The sequence below is a fragment of the Erpetoichthys calabaricus genome, chromosome 2 (assembly GCF_900747795.2).
Source record: "Erpetoichthys calabaricus chromosome 2, fErpCal1.3, whole genome shotgun sequence".
Lineage (NCBI taxonomy): Eukaryota > Metazoa > Chordata > Cladistia > Polypteriformes > Polypteridae > Erpetoichthys > Erpetoichthys calabaricus.
Window position 1 is genome coordinate 309,331,413 of NC_041395.2, and position 27,956 is coordinate 309,359,368.

Genomic DNA, 27,956 nt, shown 5'->3' on the forward strand with positions numbered 1-27,956 from the left:
AGCAGTGTAACTTAGTTAAGTAAGCTTTGAAAATGACAGATGTGAGTCTTCATTAAGACTTAAATATCACATACAGCTGATATATATCATTACCATTTCATTACCATGTCCTCCTGTTACTAATCTTATATGGAATTTCGCTTTCACCTGGAAGTCTACTATTATTTATTTAGACATATGATTTGTAAGGGCACCATCCGAGTTTGTCTTTTTTCTTATCTTTAAAAAAGATAACTTAGAAGATTATATGTATGCCGCACACACTAGTGGTTATTATGCTATTATAAGTGGAAAATTCCTTCTCTAACTGGAAGGAAAAAAAATATAATCAGTGGACCCATAAAACTATATATATATATATATATATATATATATATATATATATATATATATATATATATATATATATATATAATATTGTGGTGATTCAGCTCGGACACAGACAGGCAGACACCAATAGTTCTAACACACACGTATTTATTTACAGTTTTGTCCTCAATAAGGTCCTGCACAGCACACAGTGCCCCTGCACCAAACACCCGTAAAGTCCAGGCCTTCCAATGGACCTTCCTTTCTTCACTGCCTCTGTTCCTCTTTCCCGAGCTTTGTCCTCTTCCTCCCGACTCCGGCTATTGACTGAAGGAAGGCAGCCTCTTTTATATCCACCCAGATGTGCTCCAGGTGCCCTCTGACGATCTTCCTGTGGCACTTCCTGGTGTGGCGGAAGTGCTGCATGAGCACCCGGAAGCACTCTGGGTGTGGTGGAAGTAATGCCATCCAGGGCTCCTCAATCCTCTGGGCGCCCCCTTGTGGTGGCCATGGGCCCCAATGGGGTTGAGCTTCCATGCTTGGTTCCCGTGGTTCCTATACCAACCAGGGTGGCTACCCTTTCATGGCCCGGGGTAGGCATAATCCCTCTCCCAGTCCTTCCAGGCGTCCCGGCTGGGCACAACCCCCAGCCGACCACCACAGTATGTATGTATGTATGTATATATATTTTTTTTTTGTATGTGGAGCTTTATATTTATTTAAGGACAGATTGATTGTCCTGATTGTAGCTTGAGCTGACTCAGAAGGAATTTAATTTCATTGCTTACTGCCAACAGAACTTACCAGTGCATCCTGCTGATCTTGTATGACTAGTTAGTTTCAGCTAGGCCAACTGTAATTTAAATCTTGATTTCTTTTTTTGATTTTTGAAAAGTTAGTTCTCCATTAGTTTCATAAATGGGTGTATCTTTCTTATAATCAGATGTCTGATTTATTGTTTATTGCTAAAAAAGTACCAAATTGTGAAAATTGACTTCAAGTTCACATTTTGTGCTCTATTTGTAATCAGAGCAATAGATTTTACTTGTATTAGTTCTGTTGGCAAAAAAAGGCATACAATTCACACACACACACACACACACACACACACACACACACACACACACACACACACACACACACACACACACACACACACACACACACACACTATGGCTTGAACATACACTAGAATGGCTAAAAAGAAAGAAAAATTTCAGACTTGGCCGTCCATGTCACAATAAGGCATTATGCAGGTGTGTTGCTATTGGGGAAAAAGGAGCCCCCATAGCATTTCTTGTCACCACTTCAGCTGAATAATTCATTGACTGAAACTCCTCAATGTTAGTGTATAAAAGAGAGCGTGTGCATTGTTCATAATGGCACTCAGTTTTGTTTTCATTCTCTCTTTTGCTACGACCTCCAGAGGGTCCAGAGTGCATCCCATAACTGAGCCACCCTTTTGATTAGCTTGTTGATTTGGTGGGCCTCTCTTGAAGTGCTATTACCAGCGCAGAACACCACAGTGTAGAAAATCGCACTGGTCATCACTGAGTTGTAGAAGATGAGAAGGATGTCATTAGCCACATTAAAGGAACACAGTCACCTAAGAAAAAAATCAGCAGTGGTCTCCTCTAGACTTTCTTGTATACTCAGATATGGGGATGAATATTTGAGGAGTAAACTGCAAGACAATGATGATATTTGTATATGACCTACATTAAAGAACCATCAGCAACAAATCAAATTAATAATATATTGAGCAATTATTATAAGAGTAAAATTGAACAAATCGGACTCTGCAGCTGCATGAATAAAAGGTAAAGTACCACTTACTGTTAACGGAATTAGCCCAAAAGTTGATAGAAATCCATGTGTTTTGTACCTAATACTTGTATGCAAAATTTGGTTGACCTAAGTGAAAGAGTACTCAAGTTATCTTGTTTCCACACGCGCGCACACACACACACACACACACACACACACACACACAGAGACATAATTCCAACAATGTTATTTTCGGACTCAGGGAGGTCTAAAACATTGAGAGTCATCAAAATCTCGACATCAAATCTTTGGACGTTTACAATTGTAAGAGCCATTTGCTAGTTATTTAAGTTATATTAAATGATTGCCTATATATTAGTGCACAGTCTGTGGGAGGTTCTTACAACGACCACAAGCTGAATTGCATTAGTATATTCTAACTATTTCTTGTCTCTGACTATACATTAGTGACCTGCCTTGCCCGAGTGTAAGGCATGGAGGGCACACTGTTTTAAACTGTTCCTTAACATGTCCTATAGAATGAAAGTTAATGTGCTCTATTGAACATGCAGTGCCGTAAGTTTAGAGTGTACTGAAGGCGAAGTAAAGCATCTTTAAGTATAGAAACAACTGAAGTTTGACAATAAAAGCTAAGTTTAGAGAAGAGACATTTTTACAATTTTTTTTTTGCCTTTTATTCTACATGTAACAGCCTTTTTTTCTTTATTCTTGTGTGGACTGTTTGCTTTGAATTTTCACTAAATCTTTTAAAACGAATCTTTGGACCGAGAGATTTCTTTTGGCATGCATTTGACCCCTGCTTGATCCTGCCTTATTCACCAACAGCTACAACAATACTTTCCCTATACTTTGTATACCAGAAAGTAAAAAAGACTGCTCTGCCCTTTCTTATATAGTTCCTCTGTGTTACTAGACCATCCCGACATGTCTTTGATGTGAAACAATACGTACCTGCACCAGTGCACCACTTCTACATTCACTACATGAATATTGACCATGCATAGAGGCTCACTGGTGCAGAGAAAATCAATAACCAGTTCCTTGGTTTTGCTAATGTTAAGTTCAAGACAATTCCTTCTGCACCACGAAACAAAGTTCTCCACTTGACTCCTATACTTTGTGTCACCTCTGTTATCAATACACCCCATAAGTGCAGGAGTCATCTGAGAATTTCTGCAAGTGACATAACCCGGTGTTATATTTATAGTCGGAGGTGTACAGAGTGAAGAAAGACGGAGACAGGACTGTTCCTTGTGCTGCTCCAGTGTTGCCGTCATCCATATCAGAATCACAGTCCTTGAGTCTTACAAACTGTGTTCTGCTCTCCAGGGAGTCCATTATCCAGGACACCATAGGCTCGTCCACCTGCATATGTCTGAGCTTAGGCTTTAACAGAGATGTAAAGTGAAGGCTATGACTGAAAATCGCTGGAAAGGTCATCTAATCTGACATGATCTTTACAATATTCTGTGCAATTTACTGTACTGAAAAAGTAATAATTACCAATATGTAGCGATAACAGATAATAAGGTGCCTTCTGGTATTTAAGACATACACCTGCCATTCTGACTACTGTGGTATTATCTAGCTGACAGAAGAGGTCCAGTATAACTCCATAAATGCATGCTAGTGCTTTTTTCTGTTTGATCACAGTATGAAAGGGGTCCGTGCTAGAAGGTCTGTAACCAAAGAAATCTAAAGCCGGCAATAATTTTCCTTGATGCTACATCATTAAGGTAATTAAGGTCATAAGGTAATTCATATTTACAATATGCACTGTACAATTATATTTCAACAAGTAAAATTCTCATTAAGAAGCACAGCCTAAAACAAAATACAATAAAAGGTCAATTTCCTTGCATAAAGTTTCATGGTTTTTACTTCTCACAAAACTCTCCTTTGCTTAGTAACTTCTTTGGATGTTTGACTGGAGTGCTGTGACCTGTGAAGCCCCGTGATTCTTGGAGCAATTTGCAAACAATATTATTCTGCTTTTTCTGCTGTTTTATTTATCCTCTTAGCTCGCATATGACTCTCATTATCTGAGCTCTACATATCTCAGATGATGGGTAGTGATGTCCCCCTGCACCCATTTTGATTGACAGTAGGCCTCAGGCACAATAAGGTATTCCATTAAACTCAATATTACAGCTTTTGAGCTTTCCTGTTATAATCTTTATGAAACCTATCATTTTCACTCTTCCATTAGAAATGAGAAGCACAGGTAAAGCACGGGTATAACTGCACAGTCATAAAAATGCACTTTTTATATGTTGACTTATTAAAATTCTAATTAGTGACATGTGTAATTACATTTTCACTGTGGAGAATGAGCAACATTCCCATTAGCTTTGATGCAGCTTTCAGTGCTAATACATCTTGAGTAATCATAAAAATAATTACAGATACCCTTAATGTTTGCTTTAAACACGTTTAAATTGTGATTTGTGATATGTAAAATACAATTTTAATAATACAAAATGTAATTTTATGCTCCCCTAGGAAGTCGCTGGAAATGTTCTTTGGCATATGGCAAGAAGTCGTAATATTTAAGTGTCTTAGTTTGACCAGTCATAATTATTGTCTGACAAGTCACAAATCAATTTTAGATGTCTAAAATTACATTTTCAGTAGTTAACATTGAATTGTATACTTGATGGATGGATGCATTGATAGATAGTTTCTATCTCTCTATTATAATAAAAAAAATCTTGGGAAGAGAGATGAGACATGACATTCTCAGAGAGACACTTTAACGTCCCACGAGATGAGACTTTGTGCCAAGAGATTTAACCACGCCTGGGGCCGGAAATAAAACAAAGAGTAGTTGAAAAAATAGAATGTTGTAAAGAATTCAAAAATGTTGGCACAATACACATGCAAAGCAGGTTAGAGATAATGGAAGTAGGAAAATTCGAAAGCCTCAAAAAAATGATAGTAAAGATCACATTAGCTCAAACAAATGGAAATTATTACTCGTTGAAATAACAGAACAGCAAAAAGACAGCGAATATATTGTTTGGATTTAAACTTTAAGTTGAAGACTTGTAGATCGTCTAATTCGTGTTGCCATCAGGGAAAAGTAGTGTTTCTTCCCAATTAAGAGGCGTATCTGTGAGAATTAAAAGATTTGTTGTTTGGTGAAAGTCAAGCCCCGTGAGACAAGACTTTATGCAAAGAGATTTGGAAAAGTCCTGCCCACATCTAAAACATTTACAACCATGAACACAGTTCAATCATTTCTCATTTGTGTGAATGCTATTGTCAGACACAATTCGTGTAGTGAGAAAGAAACGATATTCACTCACGGGCAGTTTTAAGTTGCGTTGTCACAATGTAATTCCAAACACGGAATCAAAATTCAATGCGATATTGACAAAAAGGTAAAAGCAAAAGAGATTGAATATATAGACACAGGTGATATGACAGAAGTATGTAGATATTGTTTGGAATTAAACTTTAAGTCGGAGACCTGTAGATCATCTAATTTGTGTTGCCATCAGGGAAAAGTAGTGTTTCTTCCCAATGAAGAGGCATATACGTGCCACATATGAGAGCGGCAGAAACGTGAAGTTGCAGAATTGAGAATTATTGCCTGTGTGCTGGGAGTTGATAAAAAACATTTAAACATGTATTTATACTTGAAAATGATAAAACTGTTACTGTGTCTGTAAGTTTGTGTATTTCATCATTGTCATCGGTCAGCTGCTCGTTGCTGCTGTCATTAGACAGAGTTCGTGCAACCGAGAGCAAGTTTCCTCCATGACTCCCAATCTTGCGCTTCTCGTTTGATTTCGGCTGGCTATAGTTTAATATCGTGATTGATGATATTGATGATGTGCTGTGCAAATGTTGTTATTGGGCGACCAATTAGGCATTCCAAGCCTCTCTGATGCTTTGTATAGGGCGTACTCTCTTATGTGTCCTATCCATATGAGTTGCCTTTTGATGATGATTTCTGATACCGGCTTTAGATTTAGATGGCTGTAGATTTCAGCGTTTGGGATGTGGTCAGTATGCTTCATATTCAGCATGATTCTGTAGCAGTTTGTTGCATTACTATCTAAGTTTCTCTTGATTTGTTCGCTCAGTCTTTAAGTTTCGCTACCATACGAAGAATGCACAGGCATGAGGCATTAAATATCTGAGTTGAGTTGAGTTGGTAGGTTGGTTTGCCAGATAGCTTTTAACTTCCAGAAGGCTCCCCAGGCTTGGACCTTTCAAGTTCTAGCGTCATTGATTGTATTGGCAACCACTGATCCTAAATATTTGAAATCCATTGTGTATTTACATATCATAAAATATTCGTCGCTTTGGAACAATCTCAGGGAGTTGGCTGTGTTATGGTACGTGACACACACAAGCTATCACCAAACTTAAAAATTAAAAAAAAAAAATGAAAAGATCATAAAAAACAAAAGTGTAAAAATAAAAAGGGTTTTCCTATATGAAAGTCTAAGCTGTACAGGGAAAAAATAAAATAAACAATCTTGTGGCCAATAGGGTCTACCCACTTATAAAGTAAGAGTCCCTGCCAACCACGTGAGGTGACTGGTCCGCTTACCGCAGTACTGCACCATCAGTCCCTGCTACTCCTTCTCCACATCTTAGGTTCTACACCCTCCTGCACTTCCAAGCTCCAAACAATGTTAGAGAGAGTGACAGGATTAGTTTGTCCTACCCACTGACCAGCCAAAGTCCATAAACAACGTAAAGGACACATGCTTTCCTCTAGCACACTGGGAAGCTACTGTCAGACTGGGAGTCACCCTCCTCTTTTGTAGTGTCCTGTGTTGTCCCTGTTGTTTACTATACAGGTCACTCACTACCTGTCCTACCTTTACAATGGAGAATTTGACATTTGATACAAATGATAAATGGATATATCTGTAAAAGTTATATCTTCACTAATCATGATATCTATTTTTTAAAAATATGCAAAATGAATTAAATGATCTTATTAATGTACTGTTTTAAAATCAAACTGTGTTTATTGATAGATATGGTATTTTAATTAAATGTTTAGTTAAAATTGTCAAGAAATTCAATCATTTTGTTTCATTCTAGGCTGAGAAGGCAGAACCAGAGAGACCAATATGGATACAATGAGGTACTGTCAGATGATACTCATTTTATTTAATTATTGTACATGCAGAAGTGTTGGCGACATGGTGGCGCAGTGGTAGCACTGCTGCCTCGCAGTAAGGAGACCCAGGTTCGCTTCCCGGGTCCTTCCTGCGTGGAGTTTGCATGTTCTCCCCGTGTCTGCGTGGGTTTCCTCCGGGTGCTCCGGTTTCCTCCCACAATCCAAAGACATGCAGGTTAGGTCGATTGGCAATTCTAAATTGGCCCTAGTGTGTGGGTGTGTGTCCTGCAGTGGGTTGGCGCCCTGCCCGGGATTGGTTCCCTGCCTTGCGCCCTGTGTTGGCTGGGATTGGCTCCAGCAGACCCCTGTGACCCTTTCTTCGGATTCAGCGGATTGGAAAATGGATGGATGGATGCAGAAGTGTGGCGAGCTGAATTTTTGGTGATTGTTTTCTTCCCAACTGTCAATCAGTATAAATCAATTCCTCAAAGTATTATTTTTTAAAATAATTATAAACTTTACATTTTCAAAGCTGGGCAAAGAAATAACATTTCTCGCATTAATGTTTTATGTACAATACAAAAAAATAATAAAAAAATATTGTTAATGAATATTTTTCTAAACCCACTTTTTTCTGCTCAGGATCTTGGAAAATACATTAAATAAATAAACATCTGTTGTATATTAGCGCATTGGCCTGTGGTATGAATGTCATAGAGATAAGACTGTCCAGGTTACCAGTGCCTGCATGTTTATATTTTTCATTCCTACATATAATTATATAGCTTAGTTCTAATTATTTCTTACTTAGTCTATGTACCTGGCATCTGATATGCCTTATAGTGTCTGTGAAGCAATTACTATGTAATATTTGTGAACTTTAAATTTGTTTTTGAGTATGTTAGATTAGTTTTTTTTTAATCTTTTCAGCTTCCTGTAGATCACTTTTTAATTAGATTTAGTTTAACATGTGATTAGTCACTTTTGCTAATAATAACAATATAGCAGGTTGGATAATGGATAGATGGATTTGCATATTAGACAAACCCAAGCAGGGGTACCTGGTGATATCTGCAGTTTGGGTACAAGTTACATTTTATAACAAAATACAGCCTGCCGTTTTGCTCTGTTCAAACGGTGAATCTGTCAGATCTGGTTGAACGGTTTGAATTGGCCTACTGGGCAAACACTCCAAGATGCATTCTGCTTTATATACAGTCATATGAAAAAGTTTGGGAACCCCTCTTAATTCTTTGGATTTTTGTTTATCATTGGCTGAGCTTTCAAAGTTAAATTTGATGGCTGCTGAGCATGGACAGCCTCACCTAATCATCCCATAGATTTTCAATGATATTCAAGTCAGGGGACTGTGACGGCCCTTCCAGAACTTTGTACTTCTCCCTCTGCATGAATTCCTTTGTAGATTTCGAACTGTGTTTTGGGTCATTGTCTTGTTGGAATATCCAACCCCTGTGTAACTTCAACTTTGTGACTGATGCTTGAACATTATCCTGAAGAATTTGTTGATATTGGGTTGAATTCATCCAACCCTCGATTTTAACAAGTGCCCCAGTCCCTGAACTAGCCACACAGCCCCACAGCATGATGGAACCTCCACCAAATTTGACAGTAGGTAGCAAGTGGTTTTCTTGGAATGCGGTGTTCTTCTTCTACCATGCAAAGCGCTTTTTGTTATGACCAAATAACTCAATTTTTGTCTCATCAGTCCAAAGCACTTTGTTCCAAAATGAATCTGGCTTGTCTAAATGAGCATTTGCATACAACAAGCGACTCTCTTTGTGGCGTGAGTGCAGAAAGGGCTTCTTTCTCATCACCCTGCCATACAGATGTTCTTTGTGCAAATTGTGCTGAATTGTAGAACGATGTACAGATACACCATCTGCAGTAAGATGTTCTTGCAGGTCTTTGGAGGTGATCTGTGGGTTGTCTGTAACCATTCTCACAATCCTGCCCATATGCCGCTCCTGTATTTTTCTTGGCCTGCCAGACATGCTGGATTTAACAGCAACTGTGCCTGTGGCCTTCCATTTCCTGATTCCATTCCTTACAGTTGAAACTGACAGTTTAAACCTCTGAGATAGCTTTTTGTAGCCTTTCCCTAAACTATGAGACTGAACAGTCTTTGTTTTCAGATCTTTTGAGATCCCATGCTGTCACTCATCAGAGGAGAGTCAAAGTGAAGCACAACTTGCAATTGACCACCTTAAATACCTTCTCTCATGATTGGACACACCTGTCTATGAAGTTCAAGGCTTAATGAGCTAATCCAACCAGTTTGGTGTTGCAAGTAATCAGCATTGAGCAGTGACATGCATTCAAATCACAGCCAGTTTTTCACATTTGATTTAATTTCATAAAACTAAATACTGCTTCACTAAAAATCTTTGTTCAGAAAACACCCCAGTACTCAGATGTTCCTAGGAAATGAAAGACATACTGTACCACTGTTATCTTTTTTTGTTGAAAGTAAATTATTATGCAGGCTGAGAGGGGTTCCCAAACTTTTTCATATGACTGAATTAGCATTTGTATCCTTCAACCTTTCCAGCATGAACAGTGGCTGCAAAGTACTTTGGCTAGGTGGCGGTGGCACAGAGCTCTACCACACTGCACTAGAGAAGGAAAACCCTGACAAAAGAAGTTCTATTTTCTTCCAGTTACTAATATAGAACTAACTGTATGTGCTTCTGATTATTTGACTAATTTTGACTGACCCAGTGTATAAGTGGTGTGTCCAGCCTTATGTCTGTTGATGCAAAGACAGACTTCAATTGCTGGAGACCCTAACTAGGTGAAGAGGCTAATTAAACAGATAGATGGAAAAATTGAAAAAATTTTTTAGGACTTTATTCCTTAGAGCTTTACTATTCTCCCCTGTAGTTGAGTTATTGGTTAGTAAAGGATGCGTGTTGTGGTTATTCAGTCAGTAGAAATTAATATTTTTTTTCAGACTGATGATGTAATCTCTCTCAAGTTCTGTGTCAAAGTCATGAAAAAATTAGACTTCTCTGTGTACGGTAGTGGCGGCAGTACAGCAACTTAATCTAATAAATATGCAAAGCTATGCAACTTTAAGTGGAAAGATTGGCTGGGCTTTCTAATGCATTATAATTTGAGATGTATTAATGTCTTTTAGTTCCCATTTGAAAAGCATTAAATCAAAACTCATTACTTCAGTTAAGTGCAGTGGGTCCTTCTCATGAACTAGTGCCCTGTCCAGTGTCCACTCCTTCCTCTGCCCACTACTGTCACACCAGTGGTTGCTTGGATTAAGTGAGTTTTACAATGGATTGATGGAAGAAGTGCATGATGTTAACCAGTGGCTCAACTCCTACTCATGTTCCTTTTTGTAACATTATAAATTTCTCAGTATCACTGAACAGCACATGCATTCATTGATGGATGTCCTGTCATTTGATTTTCTAGCCATCTTAATCCAGACCAGGGTTGGCGGGGAGGCTGGGACAAGGCAAGAACAAGTAGGAACAGTCCCTGGATATACGGCGCCAGTCCATCACAGAGCAAACAACACCCTAAATACACACACGGGCCAATTTAGCATCACCAATTCACCTAACCTGCATGTCTTTGGACAGTGGGAGGAAATCATTGCAGACATGGGGAGAACATGCAAATTCCACACACGTAGAACCTGGGATGTGAACCCTGGTCTACTTACTGCAAGGCTCCAAAATTTTGTCACAATTTCAGAAACAATTTTTGTGGATCTTACATCAGACTGCAAAGAGCACATTTTGTTCTTTTTCTTAGCATGCGAGGTACATGCTGTCAGTAGGCTAAATTTACTTGCTTTAAAACCAAATTCAGCTATTTGATGTTAGTCTTAATAAGTGTGTAAGTTTAGGCTTAAAATAAAAACTGGTGTGGAGAGACGTTTATAAATGAAGGTGCCGATAGATTGTTTTACAGCAAAGAGGATCAAATGTTAAAGTAGCTAGCTGCATATGCTTAATATCATTTTACTTGTATAGTTAACTTATTCCTGCATTCTCTCTTAACAGGTAGTCCTTAAGGGGGCAGGAAAGAAGCTAAGCCTTCTGGGAGTAAGTATAATTTGAAATCTTCCTACTATAAGTTGTCAAGTAAGATTCGGTTTTGAATATTAATACTGAATTTATATTCTTTAATATTTTAATTTAGCTTCATATATAGTTACATGAAACAAACTAGATATTGTATAAGCCTTCAAGATGATGTGTATTAGTTTGCATACTAATATAAAGGTTCCTTCTTGACCATCACTAACAAATGATTTAATGAATTTCAATGGTGATTTTAGTGCACTCACATATTCAGCATTAAAGTTTGTTTTGACTTGCGTTCAATTTGATGGTGAACAGCTTCACAGACTCAGTAAGTCATAGTCATTGTTGTATACATTTCTGATTCATTTACTGTGTTGTTTACTTTGTCTTTTAATACTTTTTTAAATTTGTAATTATTAGAATCACTATATGAAGTAAGGACTACTTCAAAAATGTATAAAGTAAGACGTACCTTAATACTGTATACAACAAGACAATAACAGGAAATCCAGTGGGCAACATCAATATCTGCATATTCTCCTCATGTTGACTTTGCTTTCATCTGATGACTTTGCTTTCATCATCAAATTTCAAAGACATACAGTGTAGTTAATTAATTAACAGAAGTATTTAATTAATTTAATTTAGTTAATTAATTTACAGTATAGCCAATATATATATATTGGCAGAAAATGAAAACCAACCACAACAAAAGAAAAAAGTTTCCTACATATACAGTGGATTTAGGAACCCCTTCACTTTCTGCACACTTTTTCTAGTGAAGAATTAATTTGACTTGGATATATTTGCCATTTATGCCCATCAATCTACACTCTACAATCTGCACTCAACTCATAATGACAAAATGAAAATATGTTTTTGGAATGGTTTGCAAATGTATTAAAAATCAAACTTCTTATCCATATAAGTATTCAGAGTAATTTAATTCAGCAGTTTGTAGAAGCCCGTCTGGCAGCACTTGCAGCTTTGATGTTTCTTGTGTAAGTCTGTACAAGCTTTGCATATCTGGATTTGGGCCATCCATCCCATTCTTCCTATCAGATCCTCTCAAACGTCGTTAGACTGGATGAGAAGCGTCTGTAAACTGCCATCTCCAGGTCTCTCCACACATGTTCTATGGGGACTGGCTGGGCCACTTAAGGACATTGAGAGACTTGTCCAGAAGTCACTCCAGCCCTGCCTCGGCTGTATGCTTTGGGTCACTGCCATGCTGAAAGGTCAACTATTGCCCCAGTTTAAGGTCATGTGCACTCTGGAGCAGATTTTCTTCAAGGACCTCCCTCTATTGACTGCATTCATCCCTCTCTCAATTCTGCCCAGTCTCCCTCTCCCTGCTGCTGAGAAGCCCCCACATAGTATGATGCTTTACCGTATGGATGTGTGACGATGCGGGTTCGGCTCCATGCTCCCATCTTCTGTTAGGGAGCCCTTAAACCCTACACCGTCGTTAATGTTACCAAGATGAGCTAGACAGTGAGGCAATAACATTTGAGCAAGGGGATGATTCAAATGTGCAAAGTGCTTTTATTAAAATATATCAAAAACAATCAAATGTTCAAACAAAGTGCTGTGCAGTTCATTCAAAGTTTCAATAAATAAATAATCCATAAAAATAAACGTGTGGAGGTTAAAATACACAAAACAATCCTTTAAAACGAGGTTAAAACGTTCATCAGGAAGCAGTCTTTAAAAACAAATGACAAGCCCGGTGCTTCTTTCCTGTTAGTGTCTCACCTGCTTCTCCCATGCGGGCCCTGCAACAGGCGAGACGCTCTCATTGCAGCTGACCTTCTGCCTACTCCTCCTGCTACTGTTGTCAGACTTGCCTCACCGATCCTTGGCTCCGGCCGGCTCCTCCAGACAACGACTTGGGACTTCCTCCCATGGTCAAGGCTCTCACGGGGAGGACACCATATCCCATGTCCAAACTCCCGCTACCATCCGCGGCATCATGCTGAGAGTCACCCGTCTCCCGGTCACTACCGTCCTTCCCGAAACAAACTCTGCGGGAGCGACAACAACTACTACGCCCTGAGTGTTGGCCTAACACCCAGGCTGTCTGCTCAGCTGCCGCGAGCCTGCTCTCGCTCGCTCACTCTCTCGTACCGGTGCACGCTCTCTCTTGCTTCCTCCCGTAACCTCTGTCTTTCTTTTTTTCACCTCGTTCTCTTTTTCTTCATCCTCCCTAACCGTCTTGGGCTTCTCTATATATGAAGAGAGGACATGGCAGCTGCAGTACATTAGCCCCAGGAACAATCACGGATGTGGGTAGTCTCTCACCTGTGCACTTAGGTGACAAACGCCCACACCACAGATCGTCCTGAGACGCTACAGCCCCCCTTGCTAAGCCGCGAGCACGGTGATTATTTAAAACAAAACGGCCTTTGCAGGAAGAGCTGTGGACCCATATCACCACAGGATGGTATTAGACTAGTGGGACCTTATATACACAAGTGTGTGTCTTTCTAAACAATGTCCAGTCAGTTCAGTTTGCCACAGGTGGACTCCAGTCAAGTGCTGGATGCATTTCAAGGATAATTAAAGCAAACCGCGTTCACCTAACCACAGTCTGGAGTGTTACAGTAAAGTCTCTGAATACTTACATGAATAATTTTAATAAATTTGCAAAAATTTCTGAAAACATGTTTTCACTTTGTCATTATGATTTATTGAATGTAGATTTATGGCCAAAAATGGCCAATTTATCCATTTAAAATTAAGTTTACTTCACAATAATTAATGCAGAAGGTGAAGGGGTCTGAAAGCTTTCTTAAAATGCTGTACTTGCCTGACATATCAAGATCTATTTGATCACAGACGATCGGCCTACAAGTAATGAGGATCATTATTGTCCCATGTGAAATTCATACTTGAATGTGCCAGTCAACGTGCAACATGTTGCCATTGTCCAGTGCCCCTATTAGTAAAACAACCATTCCTCGAAACTTCTGTTTTTCTTACCTGAAACTTCTGAGAACAACATCTGAATTATGTTGTAGCACCATATAGACAAATGCCATAGAGATTTTATTTCATAATACTGAGTATATAACACTACATCCATCCATTATATCCAACCCGCTATATCCTAACTACAGGGTCACAGGGGTCTGCTGGAGCCAATCCCAGCCAACACAGGGCGCAAGGCAGGAAACAAACCCCGGGCAGGGCGCCAGCCCACCGCAGTATACCACTACAGATTTTTTAAATATAAAACATTCAGATACATAACAATTGATTTTAGTGTTACTTGCATCTAATAGAATTATATTCATAGAATGCCTAAAAAACATAATAAAGTACAAACTTAAACACACATTTTGCAAACTTAAATACCACAAATCTACTATCGCCGATTAAGGCAAATTACTGTGAATGATAGACGAGAAAAAATCTTTACCAATGTCTCTCAGCATTAAAAGGGAATTCCAAAAATACTATGTAGAGGTAACACAAAGAGATTAGTCTCTTCTGTGGATTTGTTTAGTGCTGCATGAGTGCCCGTTAGTATTTCCCAGGGTCCACACTTGCATTGCAATTAAAGTGGACCTCCATGACTAAACTGTACTCTGGTGAGTGCGAGTGAGATCACATCTCTATTTGTGCACATTTCCCAAGCTGTGAAGGGATGATAGTATTGTACGTCAGTGTTGTTGGAATTTAACAGGCTTCAGATCGACTCTGACTCGAGTATCTTATTAACACTGCTTTGGTGTTTTATCTAGAGTCCATATTTTTTTAAACCTATTTTCCATTTTCAGGCTTACAGTAAACTGGAGCATATCCTTACTGCAACAGGCGAGATGAAGTAAAACGGCCCCAAGTGTTACCATGCACATCCTCACACCTAGTCAGTTTAGACTTGTCAGTTGTGACGAGTGTGTATTTCTCCTGCTATTCAAGTTAGTTTCTCTTGTTTTCAGTTTGAAGATGGTGGGCTATTTGCTGAGGTGATTTATAAATCGAATTCATCCACTTACTCACCACATCCAGTTCCTACTAACTTACACAAACCTTGCCTTCTTTTACTTACCCATTTCTTGCTACTATTATTAATTCTTTCCTGATTCCTTTACTGTTACTGCTGTTGCTCCTACTATCAAGAATCCTGATGTTGGTTCTAATGATTTCAGCAATTACCATTGTGGCAGGAGGCTGGAGGGTAGACCCAGCCGGGACGCCTGGAAGGAGATCTATATGTCCCCCGGGCCACGAGGGGGAAACCACCTTGGATAGCAAGGGGGACCATGGGGGACTAGCAGGGAGCCTCAAACCCGTGGGGGCCTGTGGCTACTGTCATGGGGCGCCCCAAGCCTCATAAAAGTGGAGGAAGGACCTTCCAGCGACGCCCGGAGTACTTCTGGGTGCTCATGCAGCACTTCCACCACACCAGGAAGTGCCGCCGGAAGAACGTCAGCAAGCACCTGGAGCATGTCTGGGTGACTATAAAGGGGGCCGCCTTCCTACAGTCAAGGAGCAAGAGTCAGGATCTGGAGGTGGACGAAGCTCCAGTGACAGGAGGAAGAGAGGCGGCCCACGGACATTTAAAGGCCTGTATTGGAGGGTGTTTGGTGCTGGAGCTCTGTGTGTGGTGCAGGACTGTTTCATTAGTGTAAATAGTTTAATAAAGCTTGTGTGGCATTCGACATCCAGTGTCTGTCTGTCTGTGGTCGGGTTGTCTATCACACCATCAAATTTGGCATCTTCCTTTTTTATCTAATATTTGACAGCATGTTGTTGCTCATCAATTTCTCACACATTTGAACTGTAATAATCTCTTGCTAAGATCAGTTTGGATTTTGTGCTGAACAGAGTATTGAAGCAGCACTTGTAAAATCACAACTGATATCATTTGTGTTGCTGATGCTGAACACTTTAGCATTCTTATTCTCCTTGATATAAGTGCAGCTCCAAATCCAACATTTCTTTTCTTTAGGTCCAGTTCAAGTCTATTGTCATGTGTACATTGTACAATGAAATTCTTACTTGCATGTCACCTCGGAAAAGTTGGCAAAAATAAATAAAATCAAAGTATATATAGCACTGCTTATTCATTTGAAAAGAAAAAACAGATCATGCACCTCCCTTTATTACCCGCGGTGTTCCTCAGGGGTCAGGATTAGGTCCTTGTTTTTCATGTGTACAGTGTCTTCTTCCTCTGGGGTTCATTATGCAGCATTATGGCATCAGCTTTCATTGTTTTTCCACATGATACCCAACTATACAAACCTTCTGAAGAGCTTCCATTCTCATTCTTGATTTGTTTTCTTCATGATATCAAGATTTGGATGATGAAATCAGAAATTCTTGTTATAGTTTCAAAATCCACTCTGTCAGTATTCTCAAAAACCTCACTGTAAACAAGGCAAACCGTTTAGGTGGGATTCTTGACAGTTCTCTTTAATTTGAATCTGACATTAATTCTCTACATTGGGTATCATCTTCTCTTAATTAAATTCCTTGCTTTGACTAAAATATTAATTAATGAGTTCATTACTTCAAGGTTAGATTATTGCAGTGCTCTTTGGTTGCATATTCCTAACAAGATGCTAAATGGGCTTCAGTTGATTTAAAATGCAGAGGCACATTTACTGAGTTAAACCAAAACCAACGATCACATTCCTCAATCCTTTATACACTTATAATTTAGTGAGAAGCAGTTTAAGATTCTGCTACTTACAAATGGAGTCTCCCATAATAAGACTCAGTTTGCACGTGGGCTTGCTTTTCTTAAGGATTATATTCCTTCACGCTTGCTCGGTTCCTCTGATGCTCGCTTTCTTGTTGCTCCTTCTGACTTTCCACAGTGAGACAGCAAGCTTTTAGCCGTGCTGCACCCAACCTGTGGAGCTCACTACCAATACATAACAGGGAGTAGGATTTGATTTTATTATTTAAAAAAAATACTTCAAATAATCTTTATGTGTCTCAAGAATTTTTATATCAGATTTTAGGCTGTTTTATGTTATTTTTATAGTATTTGATTTGGTGTGTTGTTTAATGTTTTCAAATGTGTCCTTGTGTATTTTGAACAATAATAAAAAATAATAGTCTGTGGAACTGTGAGGCAGAAGCACAAAGCTCTACACCACCATGGCACCTACACAAAGGTGGACGCCACAATTTTTGAGAAATACATCATATGACATTATGATTTTTTAAGCTAAAATGTAACAGGTGATTTCTGGAATCTTAATACTCGGACCCACTTATGAAGCATAGCAAAGTCTCATGTCATTATGGGGGGGGCGGGGGTCTTCCTTAATGGAAATTTACAGTAATGTTGCAAAGAGAAGTAAAGCAAATGTTTCTTTTACATATGTCTTTTACAGCAGATGTGTGCAGTGTGTTTAGAAGAGTTCAAAGCAAAGGAAGAGCTTGGAGTGTGTCCTTGTTCACATGCATTTCATAAAAAGTGAGTATGATAACGCTCTCTTCATTCTGATTGTAAATAATCAAATATCAATTAAAATCAGGCTACTGTCTAATGCAGTATATTATTTGTCACCTCAAATATATTTATTTAGTAAAAGTGACTTGTGGACCATAGATGTCATGTACATTTTTTCTGTTATGAGAGTCATGCATAACCAAGTTACCAGATTGACTAAAAACATCTCGATTAAAGTTTACCTCTTCAAGTAATCATCAGAAATGGTCTGTGGGTTGGAAGCATTTCGTTTTAAAAGAAAAGCACTCAAAGCAGAAAAGCATGTGGGTTTCACCCAAGACTGGCCTGATGTCACAAAGCGTGCCGTGGCAAACCGTGGACTGTGGGAAGTTGTCTTGTGCTGTTTAACGTCTGGCGTGGTCCGTTTATCATATCGACTGGATATCTGCCAGCTCCAGATATTTTCTTGTGTTGTGATATAGCTGTGCTTCATTTTCTTAGTTTAAAAGATATGACAAACTTAGGCTAAAATAAGCAGTTGTAAAGATGAGGAAAAAAGTCCAGTCTGTTGATGGTTATCTAACATTTCATTCTTTAAAATATAAACAAAGACCTGATCTACTCATTATTTTCCACTGCAGGCTCCCAATTGATTTTTTTTTGGGTTGTGTGATGCTATGAATGAACCTCATCAACATTCAAAACAGACAGGAAGATTCCAATAGCTTGTGAACGCAACTTAATTACCTCCCCAACGTATAAATATTGTTAGATTTCTGTCAAACAATAATACCAGTCCATCAGTTTTTCTTGCAGTACCACACACATGCTGATGGGGGTGCATTTTGCGAAGGAGAAGGTGCCTAGATATGTGTTAGTAACTGAAAACTATTAAGTACTTACAGTCGTATGAAAAAGTTTGAGAATCCCTCTCAGCCTGCATAATAGTTTACTCGACTTTCAACAAAAAAGATAACAGTGGTATGTCTTTCATTTCCTGGAAGAAAATATAGCATCAACAGACATAAGGCAGGACACACCACTCATACACTGCATCAGTCAAAATTTGTCAAATAATCAGAAGCACATACAGTTAGTTCTATATTAGTAACTGGAAGAAAATATAACTTCATTTGTCAAGGTTTTCCTTCTCTAGTGCAGTGTGGTAGAGCTCTGTGCCACCGCCACCTATCCAAAGTACTTTGCAGCCACTGTTCATGCTGGAAAGGTTGAAGGATACAAATGCTAATATAGTCATATGAAAAAGTTTGGGAACCCCTCTCAGCCTGCATAATAATTTACTCGACTTTCAACAAAAAAGATAACAGTGGTATGTCTTTCATTTCCTAGGAACATCTGAGTACTGGGGTGTCTTCCGAATAAAGATTTTTAGTGAAGCAGTATTTAGTTTTATGAAATTAAATCAAATGTGAAAAACTGGCTGTGCAAAAATGTGGGTCCCCTTGTAATTCTGCTGATTTGAATGCATGTGACTGCTCAATGCTGATTACTTACAACACCAAATTGGTTGGATTAGCTCATTAAGCATTGATCTTCATAGACAGGTGTGTCCAATCATGAGAGAAGGTATTTAACCCTTTAACCGCCAACTCCCTAAATATTCCCCAAGCCAGGCGAAATCTGAACAATTTTTGTTTTTTTACTTTTTTTACATTTTTTTTACATTTTTTACATTTATTCAAGCAGTATTGACCACTAAATGTTGTGCAAGTTGCCAGTGTATACACGAAATCTATAAATGTAACCTGAATTCTCAGCTAAGCAAAACATCTTGATACCAAACCGTGCCCTTTTCAATGGTAGATACTGTCGAAACTGTAAGCGGCCCTTCCACGACAATTAACTTTCATCAACTGCAACTGACGGTCCTGGCATGTAGGGCAACTGAAATGCTTCAAATAAATGATCAATCAAAGGACGTAGCTTGAACAAGCGGTCGCGGTTTGGATCTTTCTTATCTGGCTCGTTTCTGTTGTCATTCAAATGAAAGAATTTCAGCAGCAAAGAGAATCGGTTACGTGTCATGACAGCTGCAAAAATATGTGTTGCATACATAGGATCTGTAGACCAGTACATCTCAATATCTGGTTTTCTGATTATTCCCATCAACATCAAAATCTCAATGAATTTTTTCATTTCGTTTTCATCAGTGTCAAACCAAGCACGAACACGGGAATGTGGAGGTAAATTGGGATTTTTCTCAATAAACTGTGCTGCATACAGATTTGTCTGATGAACAAAATGTCTAATCAAATCAGGTGACACAAACAGCTCATAAAACTGCTCAGCAGTGTAATTGTTTACATCAACAATAAAGCCACACGTTCCCTCAAACGAATGCAGAAAAGGTAGTTCACCACGGGCAGCAGCCCAGCTGAGATGCTGGGGATACACCCACTCAGCGCCGTCATCCGATGCGTCTTCATTCACAATATCATGCAGCGCACGTTGCTGCTCATCACTGTCACTAAAATCTTCTTCAGAACTGCTACAATCATGATCAGAACTGTCCAAAATCGCCTGCAAAGCCTCACTTGAAGTCAGTTTACGTTTCGCCATATTCACAGCTGTTACATGCGAATCACGTCACATGACCGGCCAAAACAACCACAGACTTGTCGAAATACAACGTAGTAATAATACCCACGCCAAACCGTCAGTTATACTACTTGCCAGGCATTCATATAACCACAGGCAAATGTGCCGGATAATTCCGGCAGTATGGCGTTAGCATTAAAACAGCGGTGCCGGATATATCCGGCAGAGGGCGGTGAAGGGGTTAAGGTGGTCAATTGTAAGTTGTGCTTCCCTTTGACTCTCCTCTGATGAGTGACAGCATGGGATCTCAAAAGATCTGAAAACAAAGATTGTTAAGTCTCATGGTTTAGGGAAAGGCTACAAAAAGCTATCTCAGAGGTTTAAACTGTCAGTTTCAACTGTAAGGAATGTAATCAGGAAATGGAAGGCCACAGGCACAGTTGCTGTTAAACCCAGCAGGTCTGCAAGGCCAAGAAAAATACAGGAGCGGCATATGTGCAGGATTGTGAGAATGGTTACAGACAACAAACAGATCACCTCCAAAGACCTGCAAGAACATCTTGCTGCAGATGGTGTATCTGTATATCGTTCTACAATTCAGCGCAATATGCACAAAGAACATCTGTATGGCTGGGTGCTGAGAAAGAAGCCCTTTCTGCACTCACGCCACAAACAGAGTCGCTTGTTGTATGCAAATGTTCATTTAGACAAGCCAGATTCATTTTGGAACAAAGTGCTTTGGACTGATGACACAAAAATTGAGTTAATTGGTCATAACAAAAAGCACTTGCATGGTGGAAGAACACCACATTCAATGAAAAACACCTGCTACCTACTGTCAGATTTGGTGGAGGTTCCATCATGTCCTCACAGGTGGTGCAGTGGTAGTGCTGCTGCTTTGCAGTAAGGAGACTGTGGAAGATTGTGGGTTCGCTTCCCGGTTCCTCCCTGTGTGGATAGCGCTTTGAGTACTGAGAAAAGCGCTATATAAATGTAATGAATTTATTATTATTATTATTCTTATTATCATGCTGTAGGGCTGTGTGGCTAGTTTAGGGACATGGGCCCTTGTTAAAGTCGAGGGTCGGATGAATTCAAGCTAATATCAACAAATTCTTCAGGATAATGTTCAAGCATCAGTCACAAAGTTGAAGTTACGCAGGGGTTGGATATTCCAACATGACAATGACCCAAAACACAGTTTGAAATCTACAAAGGCATTCATGCAGAGGGAGAAGTACAATGTTCTGGAAGGGCCGTCACAGTCCCCTGACTAGAGATTTTGTATGGAAGAATGGTGAAAAATACCTCCATCCAGACACTCATCAAAGGCTATAGGAGGTGGCTAGAGGCTGTTATATTTGCAAAAGGAGGCTCAACTAAGTATTGATGTCATATCTCTGTTGGGATGCCCACATTTATGCACCTAATTCTGTTATGATGCATATTGCATATTTTCTGTTAATCCAATAAACTTAATGTCACTGCTGAAATTCTACTGTTTCCATAAGGCGGCATGTCATATATTAAAAGGAAGTTGCTACTTTGAAAGCTCAGCCAATGATGAACAAAAATCCAAAGAATTAAGAGGGGTTCCCAGACTTTTTCATATGACTGTAAGCTTTTTGTAGTAATGCTCTATGTAAAACAGCAGCATATTTGCTTAGTAACGCAATAACTAAACGTTCTTTGGCAAACTGCTGACTGCTCCTTATACTCCTAGTGCCTTCATTTTAGGCTGTTTCAAAAGCTGACAAGCTGAAGTCAGATTTAAGATATTTGATTGGAGAATGGCATCCATCACTTTGAAGTGAAAACAAGCAGCTGAATGTATGAAAAGCTAAAGCTGACCTGCACTCAATCACAAGAAGTCTGTCAGTTACACAGGATAAACTTCATTTCCCTTTCTACCCAGTCATATTTGGCTCTGCAGTGCCATCTTAAAAAACTGTGAAGACAAAGAAGGGTCATAGAAAGTTCTAAATACAGCAGAAGTAAATTAATGGTTTTATGCATTTTTTTTTCAATTAGCCTTGCGTTATAACTCTCAATAGTGAAATCGGGTAAATGCAACTGAGACGAGAGGACACCATTTTCATCGGAAGAGCTTGAAAGTCTATATGTATATTGAGGAAAAGGATTCCCTCCTCTTCTTTTCTACTCTTAAAGTTTTACTCTGGCTGTTGGCCTTCCTCTCTTTCTCATGGGTGGTGGTTTAATTGAATTTAGCTTTGTCAAATTTGACATGATTGTATGGAATGTTACTTGCTTTTAATAAATTCAATACAATAGAAAAAAAAAGTCTCCACATACTTTTTGAATAAAGTAAAATGCTGATTAAATGTTTATACTTTTCATGAACTCATGTTAAGGTTTCCTAGTCTTATCTTTTTCCAGGAAAACTTTTTTGGATACCTTGAAATGATATGCTTTGTTATTAGTCACTCAGTGTTTGAATAGATTACTCAATTAATCGTGCAGTGAGAAGTCAAATAAAATGACACGTTTTATTGGCTAACTAAGAAAGATTACAATATGCAAGCTTTCGAGCAACTCCGGCCCCTTCTTCAGGCAAGATGTAATTAATCATCACAACAAGCTTTACATTACTCAAGTAGTGACCTCCCTAATTTCTATAATGTCACCCCGGTCAGCTTAATGACCTACTCTCAGTTAGATGGGGATTCAAGAGGAGGATTTAACCAACAAACTTTTGTTTTATAGCCCAGCACCTTAGCCACAGTCGTCACTCTGTGAATTTCCCCTTGGGGATTAATAAAGTATCTTTATCTATCTATCTATCTATCTATCACTCTCTCTGGCTAATTTTCCTAGTTCCACCATCAGAAAAACATTAGTGAAAAATGGGACCCATTATTTGTAGAAGAAAGTTGAAACCATTGCTCAGTTGCAGAAGTGTCCACCTCACATTGGGCCAAATGCACCTGAATGATCCTTAAGTGTTTTTGCAACAATCGAGAATGCATTGCCTTTATGGGCCCTGTAACATCTTGACAAAAGTGAACACTGCACTGCATAATAAGAATCTCCTACAACCTTTCTGGCCTGGTGTTGATTGTATTATCGCTTGGGAAGGCTTGCCTGGCTTAAGATTCAGGGTGGGATTGCAGGAATTGCATTTATAGCTGGAGGCAGAAACGGAGGAAATGAAGACAAAACTAATGGCCATTATGAACAATGCTGCACATCCTCTGTCTGACACAATAACACTAAGGACTTTCAGCCAACAAATTATTCAGCAGAAGTGTGTCAAGACACTACGGGGGCTCCTTTGCTCCAACAGCAATATGCCTGTATAATGATCCTCTGTGACTGTTCTCATGTCTTTAGCCAACTCAAACATGATGTTCTTTTTTGTAGCTCTTTATGTGTGTTCAAGGTTGGGTGTTTGTTGCAATATTTCTTGAGCTTCTGTAAAAATCTAAATTTCCCCACTGGGACAAATAAAGTTCTCTCTACTCCTTCTCTCATTCTTTATAAACACACATTAAAGTCCTCTTATTTGTTTGTATGGGTCAAATATCCTATCGTCTGCTAAAAATTCATTTTGAGGCCTGGCTAAGCTGCAGCAGGATCTGGATGTCTTCTTGTTCTCTGTAGAACCATTTAAATGTTGTTGCATTTTATCACGTAGTCATTGATGCCTGCTTGTAGTGATTGTTTGTTGGAGGGACCCAGAAAAGGCCCAAAGACCTGCTGGTCAAGATCACATTGAATTACTTTAGATTATTATATACTCTTTCATTTAATTATTAATATTTAGAAACGTAATTAATCAGAAGAAGCTTCTCTACATACTCGGTTTTCTGTGGTGTTTTAAACATACTTCATTTATAAACTGTGCAGTGTTCTCCTAATTGAGGGTAATAAGAATAAATTGAATGGAACTGAACAGAAGAAAAAATAAGTTCTGTGTAGCTGAGGATTCTTCGAGGGAGAGTCACTGTAGATGCGGTGCATGGAGGAGGGCAGCTTTGAGTCCATTACGTCTCCCCAGTGAGCAATCCTATCTGTAAAATGTACATTTATTTATCATTAAACTTCATCAGCCATGTCAGCCCAGGTCCATTTGTACAGCCTTCACTGACTCTAGGCTTTCCAGCAGTGCGGCTCATTACGTACATTTTTATCAGGATGATTTATATAAATTAAAAAGCCATGACAGTAATTCCTGAGAGACCCCCGTTAATTGCTCTCTGTGGTTTAGCTGATTGAGCTCACACTGGCGGTCTACGGTGTGGTTAGCAGCTTCTCGTGAGGGGTCTTATTAAAGGTTTTCAGGGTATCATATGTGCCTTTCTGATCAAATGCTTTTGATGCCTTCTCATAAAATTGTAGCAAATCAGTGAAACGCAATCTCCTGCTGACGACCTTTGGCTGAAACAACCATTTGGGAAGCTCATGTCTGAAATCCACAAACGTCACAGAGCTGCAGCAGGTCTGCACAGAGAAGGGGGTTAGGATTCCAGTGAGAGACGCATGAATCATTACAGGAAATGCCTTAAAGGTGGCCTCCAGCTGTTGGGTTCAAGGGTTCAACTGTGGAATATTCTGTAGTGTTCTTTAATAAAGCAAGCAGATATCTGGAATTTGTTCATTCAGGTTGCCTTTTATGTAACTTTAATTTATTAAACGGCAGTCTGGAAACATCTGCTGTTAAAAATATGCAGTAATGCAGAAGACATTAGACAGCAAACGCTTTGGGGCATATTATGAATTCTGGCTTGCTGATCATCTTCATGTTTTCTTATCACTTACTGTTTTATTGCAATCGCTTCTTTTTGTGATTTTTATCTCACTGTATTGGGATACATACACAGTATAACAACTAGAGCTGGGACATCTGTGGTGATCTAAAAGTAATGCTACCGCTCGGATCTATCGCGTCCTGTTGCTTCATTTGTGAATGGGACAGCCATGCTAAAGAGTCTTATTACATTTAAAAGGGCAGAGTAATGTGGCACGTGGACCACTTGTCAACCCAATAAAGATATTTTTGCCCCTCTTCATATAAAACTTGAGACTGGTAAAAAAAATAAATAAATTATGAAGCGATGAACAAGGCAGGTGAACAACTTCAATATAGGTGACAGATGGTTCCATGAATAACGGATGCCAAGATTAAGGGAGGCCACAAACGAGACACGTCATCAGTGATAAAGCAGTTCAAAGATTGTCTGGTGCTGGAGAAAGAAATCACATGGAAGGTGTTCAAGGATGTAAATATACTGTATATACAATATATGGGGAGAAACATCAAGCAAAATGACCCCCTTTAGATAGATAGATAGATACTTTATTAATCCCAAGGGTACTAGGGTGTTGTACCGTGTTAGCCATTATGAATGTAGAGAAAAGCCAAGCAAAATGACACCTTTTATTGGCTAACTAAAAAGATTTCAATATGCAGGCTTTCGAGGCAACTCAGGCCCCTTCTTCAGGCGAGATGTTGGCAAGATTGATTACAGTGAACACGTTACAACACCCTAATACTTCAATATATGGGAAAAGAATGAATCAAGTGCTTAAAAGCCAACGTTTATTTGATTGCAAATAACGTACATGAAAGTGGCATACGGCTGTAGCAGTGCTACCGTGGGGAGAACTTCACTTCCCAGCAGCCCATGGGGTTACCTGCATAGGATGACAGGAATGGAAGTAGGGGCTGCTGGGGACAAAAGAGGCCAGCGGGAAAGTTTAAAAGGGAGGCCTGATGGAGCTAAAGAGAGATCGGTGTTTTGTGTATCCTGTCCACCGTGTTGTGTGAAAAGTCGATTGTGCCCTGGATCATTTCACGTTAGATGACTGGCCTGTCTCGTGCCTGCCTGTCGTGTTATATGGTGGATTAATTGTCGTCCGTCTTCAAAAGGGGCACTCCTGGAAACTGACTACCGGTAGGACTGTTTCATTCATTTTGTACAGAAGCTGTTCTCGGGATTCTCATCTTCCCACCATATCATTTCACCTGCTCTTGCTGTGCCGGACTGTATAAGGACATTGTCTTGAGTGGTTATTGCTGTGGTTTGTTTGTGTTTCTTGTACATCGCTGTAAGCGGACTGGTGTGGGATTGTTTAGCACAGGGGTGTCGAACTCCAGTCCTGGAGGGCCGCAGTGGCTGCAGGTTTTCATTGTAACCCTTTTCCTAATCAGTGCCCAGTTTTCACTGCTAATGAACTTTTTCCCCATCACTTTACTAGCCCTGTTAGAAGAGTTCAACCCTCTGAATTGATTCCTTTCTTCATTAAATGACAGCCAAGCAGAAATGAGATGTGAAACGAGCCAACAGATGAGCAGCTAAACTGGGGCTTCAAACTCCAACCAATTTCACTCCAATCACTTTCTTAATGAGAAGCCAATTCTTGCTGTTAATTAAACCCGTTATTTAATTCCATGGCTTGTTGCTGCTCTCATTCTGCCACAGCAGACATTTCCAGAACTGTTTGTTATTCTGTCCTTTCTAAGAGCACCGTCACAATGTTATGGTGACCTGAGAGATCAACCTTACTGAGACCATCACCTCTCTTTAACTTCAGATATTGTGTGATGGGCACAGGGGAGCTGGTCATGTGGCACCTTGTTTTGTGTCTCGTTATTGTTTGGCTGCTAATTAAGGAAACAGAAACAACTAAGGGGCCTGAGTCACGTCAATTAAAAGAAGTAATCAGCAGCAAAAACGGGTCACTAATAAAGAAGATGGTAAGAATGAAAACCTGCAGCCTCTGTGGCACTCGAGGCCTGGAGTTCGACACCCCTGGTTTAGCGTGTAGTTCTGTTTTGTTTAATTGTTTTATTTGTTGTCTCTGCTTGTGAGTGTGTGCGGGTCGGGCCAAGGCTGGGTGCACCCCTGGAATCTCCACCGAAATCAATAAACAAATCACCGTCTCTTCGACGGTGTGAATCTTAGCGGCACAGGACCGCTTCACGGTGATATGGGACACCATTCTAGCAGGGCTTCATTTCTTTCGGATTTGATTCATTTCCACGAAAACTCGTAGTCTTCCCCGTGTGACTGCTTACACGTTCAAGGATGTTGTTGAGAGTTTTCTTGGCAACTCCAGAGGACCAAACTACATCCGGGAGCAGGTGGAATTCGTCAGTGCTGGCCGATTGAAATAAGAAGCATCAGACGGCAAGTAAAAAATGAAAATCGGGCACAAAATTTTTTTGGCTTATTTGAACAAATGCAAGTGTGCCGGCATCATTGACGTTGACACGCAAAACTCAATAAAAAATGGACTTCACGTTTCGTAAGTGATACGTTAATCTGAAATTATGCTGGGTTGGAGTTAAATCCTTTTTTCTAAGCACTGAGTTTGAGGATACATTTAGATTATACATAGTTGGACAAAAATGATATTAACTTTTCTTAGTCTTAGTCGAAATAACTCCAGTGCCGCTGCGAGTGGCAGCCTTTCCAGCAGCCCCGTGTACGACTTTATCTTTCTACCTTCAGTTCTCTATTTCTCTGATCACTCCTACCACTTTCTTTTATGTGGAGTCCATTGCACAGCTTGCCGTTAATACTGAAAGATGACTCCAAATCTCACCGAAAGACAAAACAGTGCGTCTTCAATATCGTATTAGAACAATGGTTTCTATTTATTTATTTTTTATGGATAGGACTAAATGAAATATAATTATTGTTAATACAGTCTATTCTCCCGAGAGTCCCGGCAGTCAAGATCACGGTACGGCATATTATTGATTATTATA

The 27,956-nt window shown here is 39.5% G+C and overlaps 2 protein-coding genes across 3 annotated transcripts in view; both read left to right on the forward strand.

Annotated features, from left to right (window-relative positions):
• Positions 1–27,956, forward strand: part of atp5md (ATP synthase membrane subunit k) — a 550,207-nt gene that overhangs the window by 412,158 nt on the left and 110,093 nt on the right. The gene's annotated exons all lie outside the window — the stretch shown is intronic.
• LOC114647245 (RING finger protein 122-like) overlaps positions 1–27,956 on the forward strand; it is a 55,420-nt gene that overhangs the window by 26,236 nt on the left and 1,228 nt on the right. The window contains exons 3-5 of one of the 2 annotated variants that reach the window (XM_051922207.1): positions 7,165–7,207; positions 11,227–11,268; positions 17,607–17,686. In XM_051922207.1, coding sequence (XP_051778167.1) covers positions 7,165–7,207; positions 11,227–11,268; positions 17,607–17,686 — 165 coding nt within the window. Of the gene's footprint in view, positions 1–7,164; positions 7,208–11,226; positions 11,269–17,603; positions 17,687–27,956 lie in introns of both variants that reach the window. The other variant, XM_051922206.1, reaches the window with a different exon arrangement.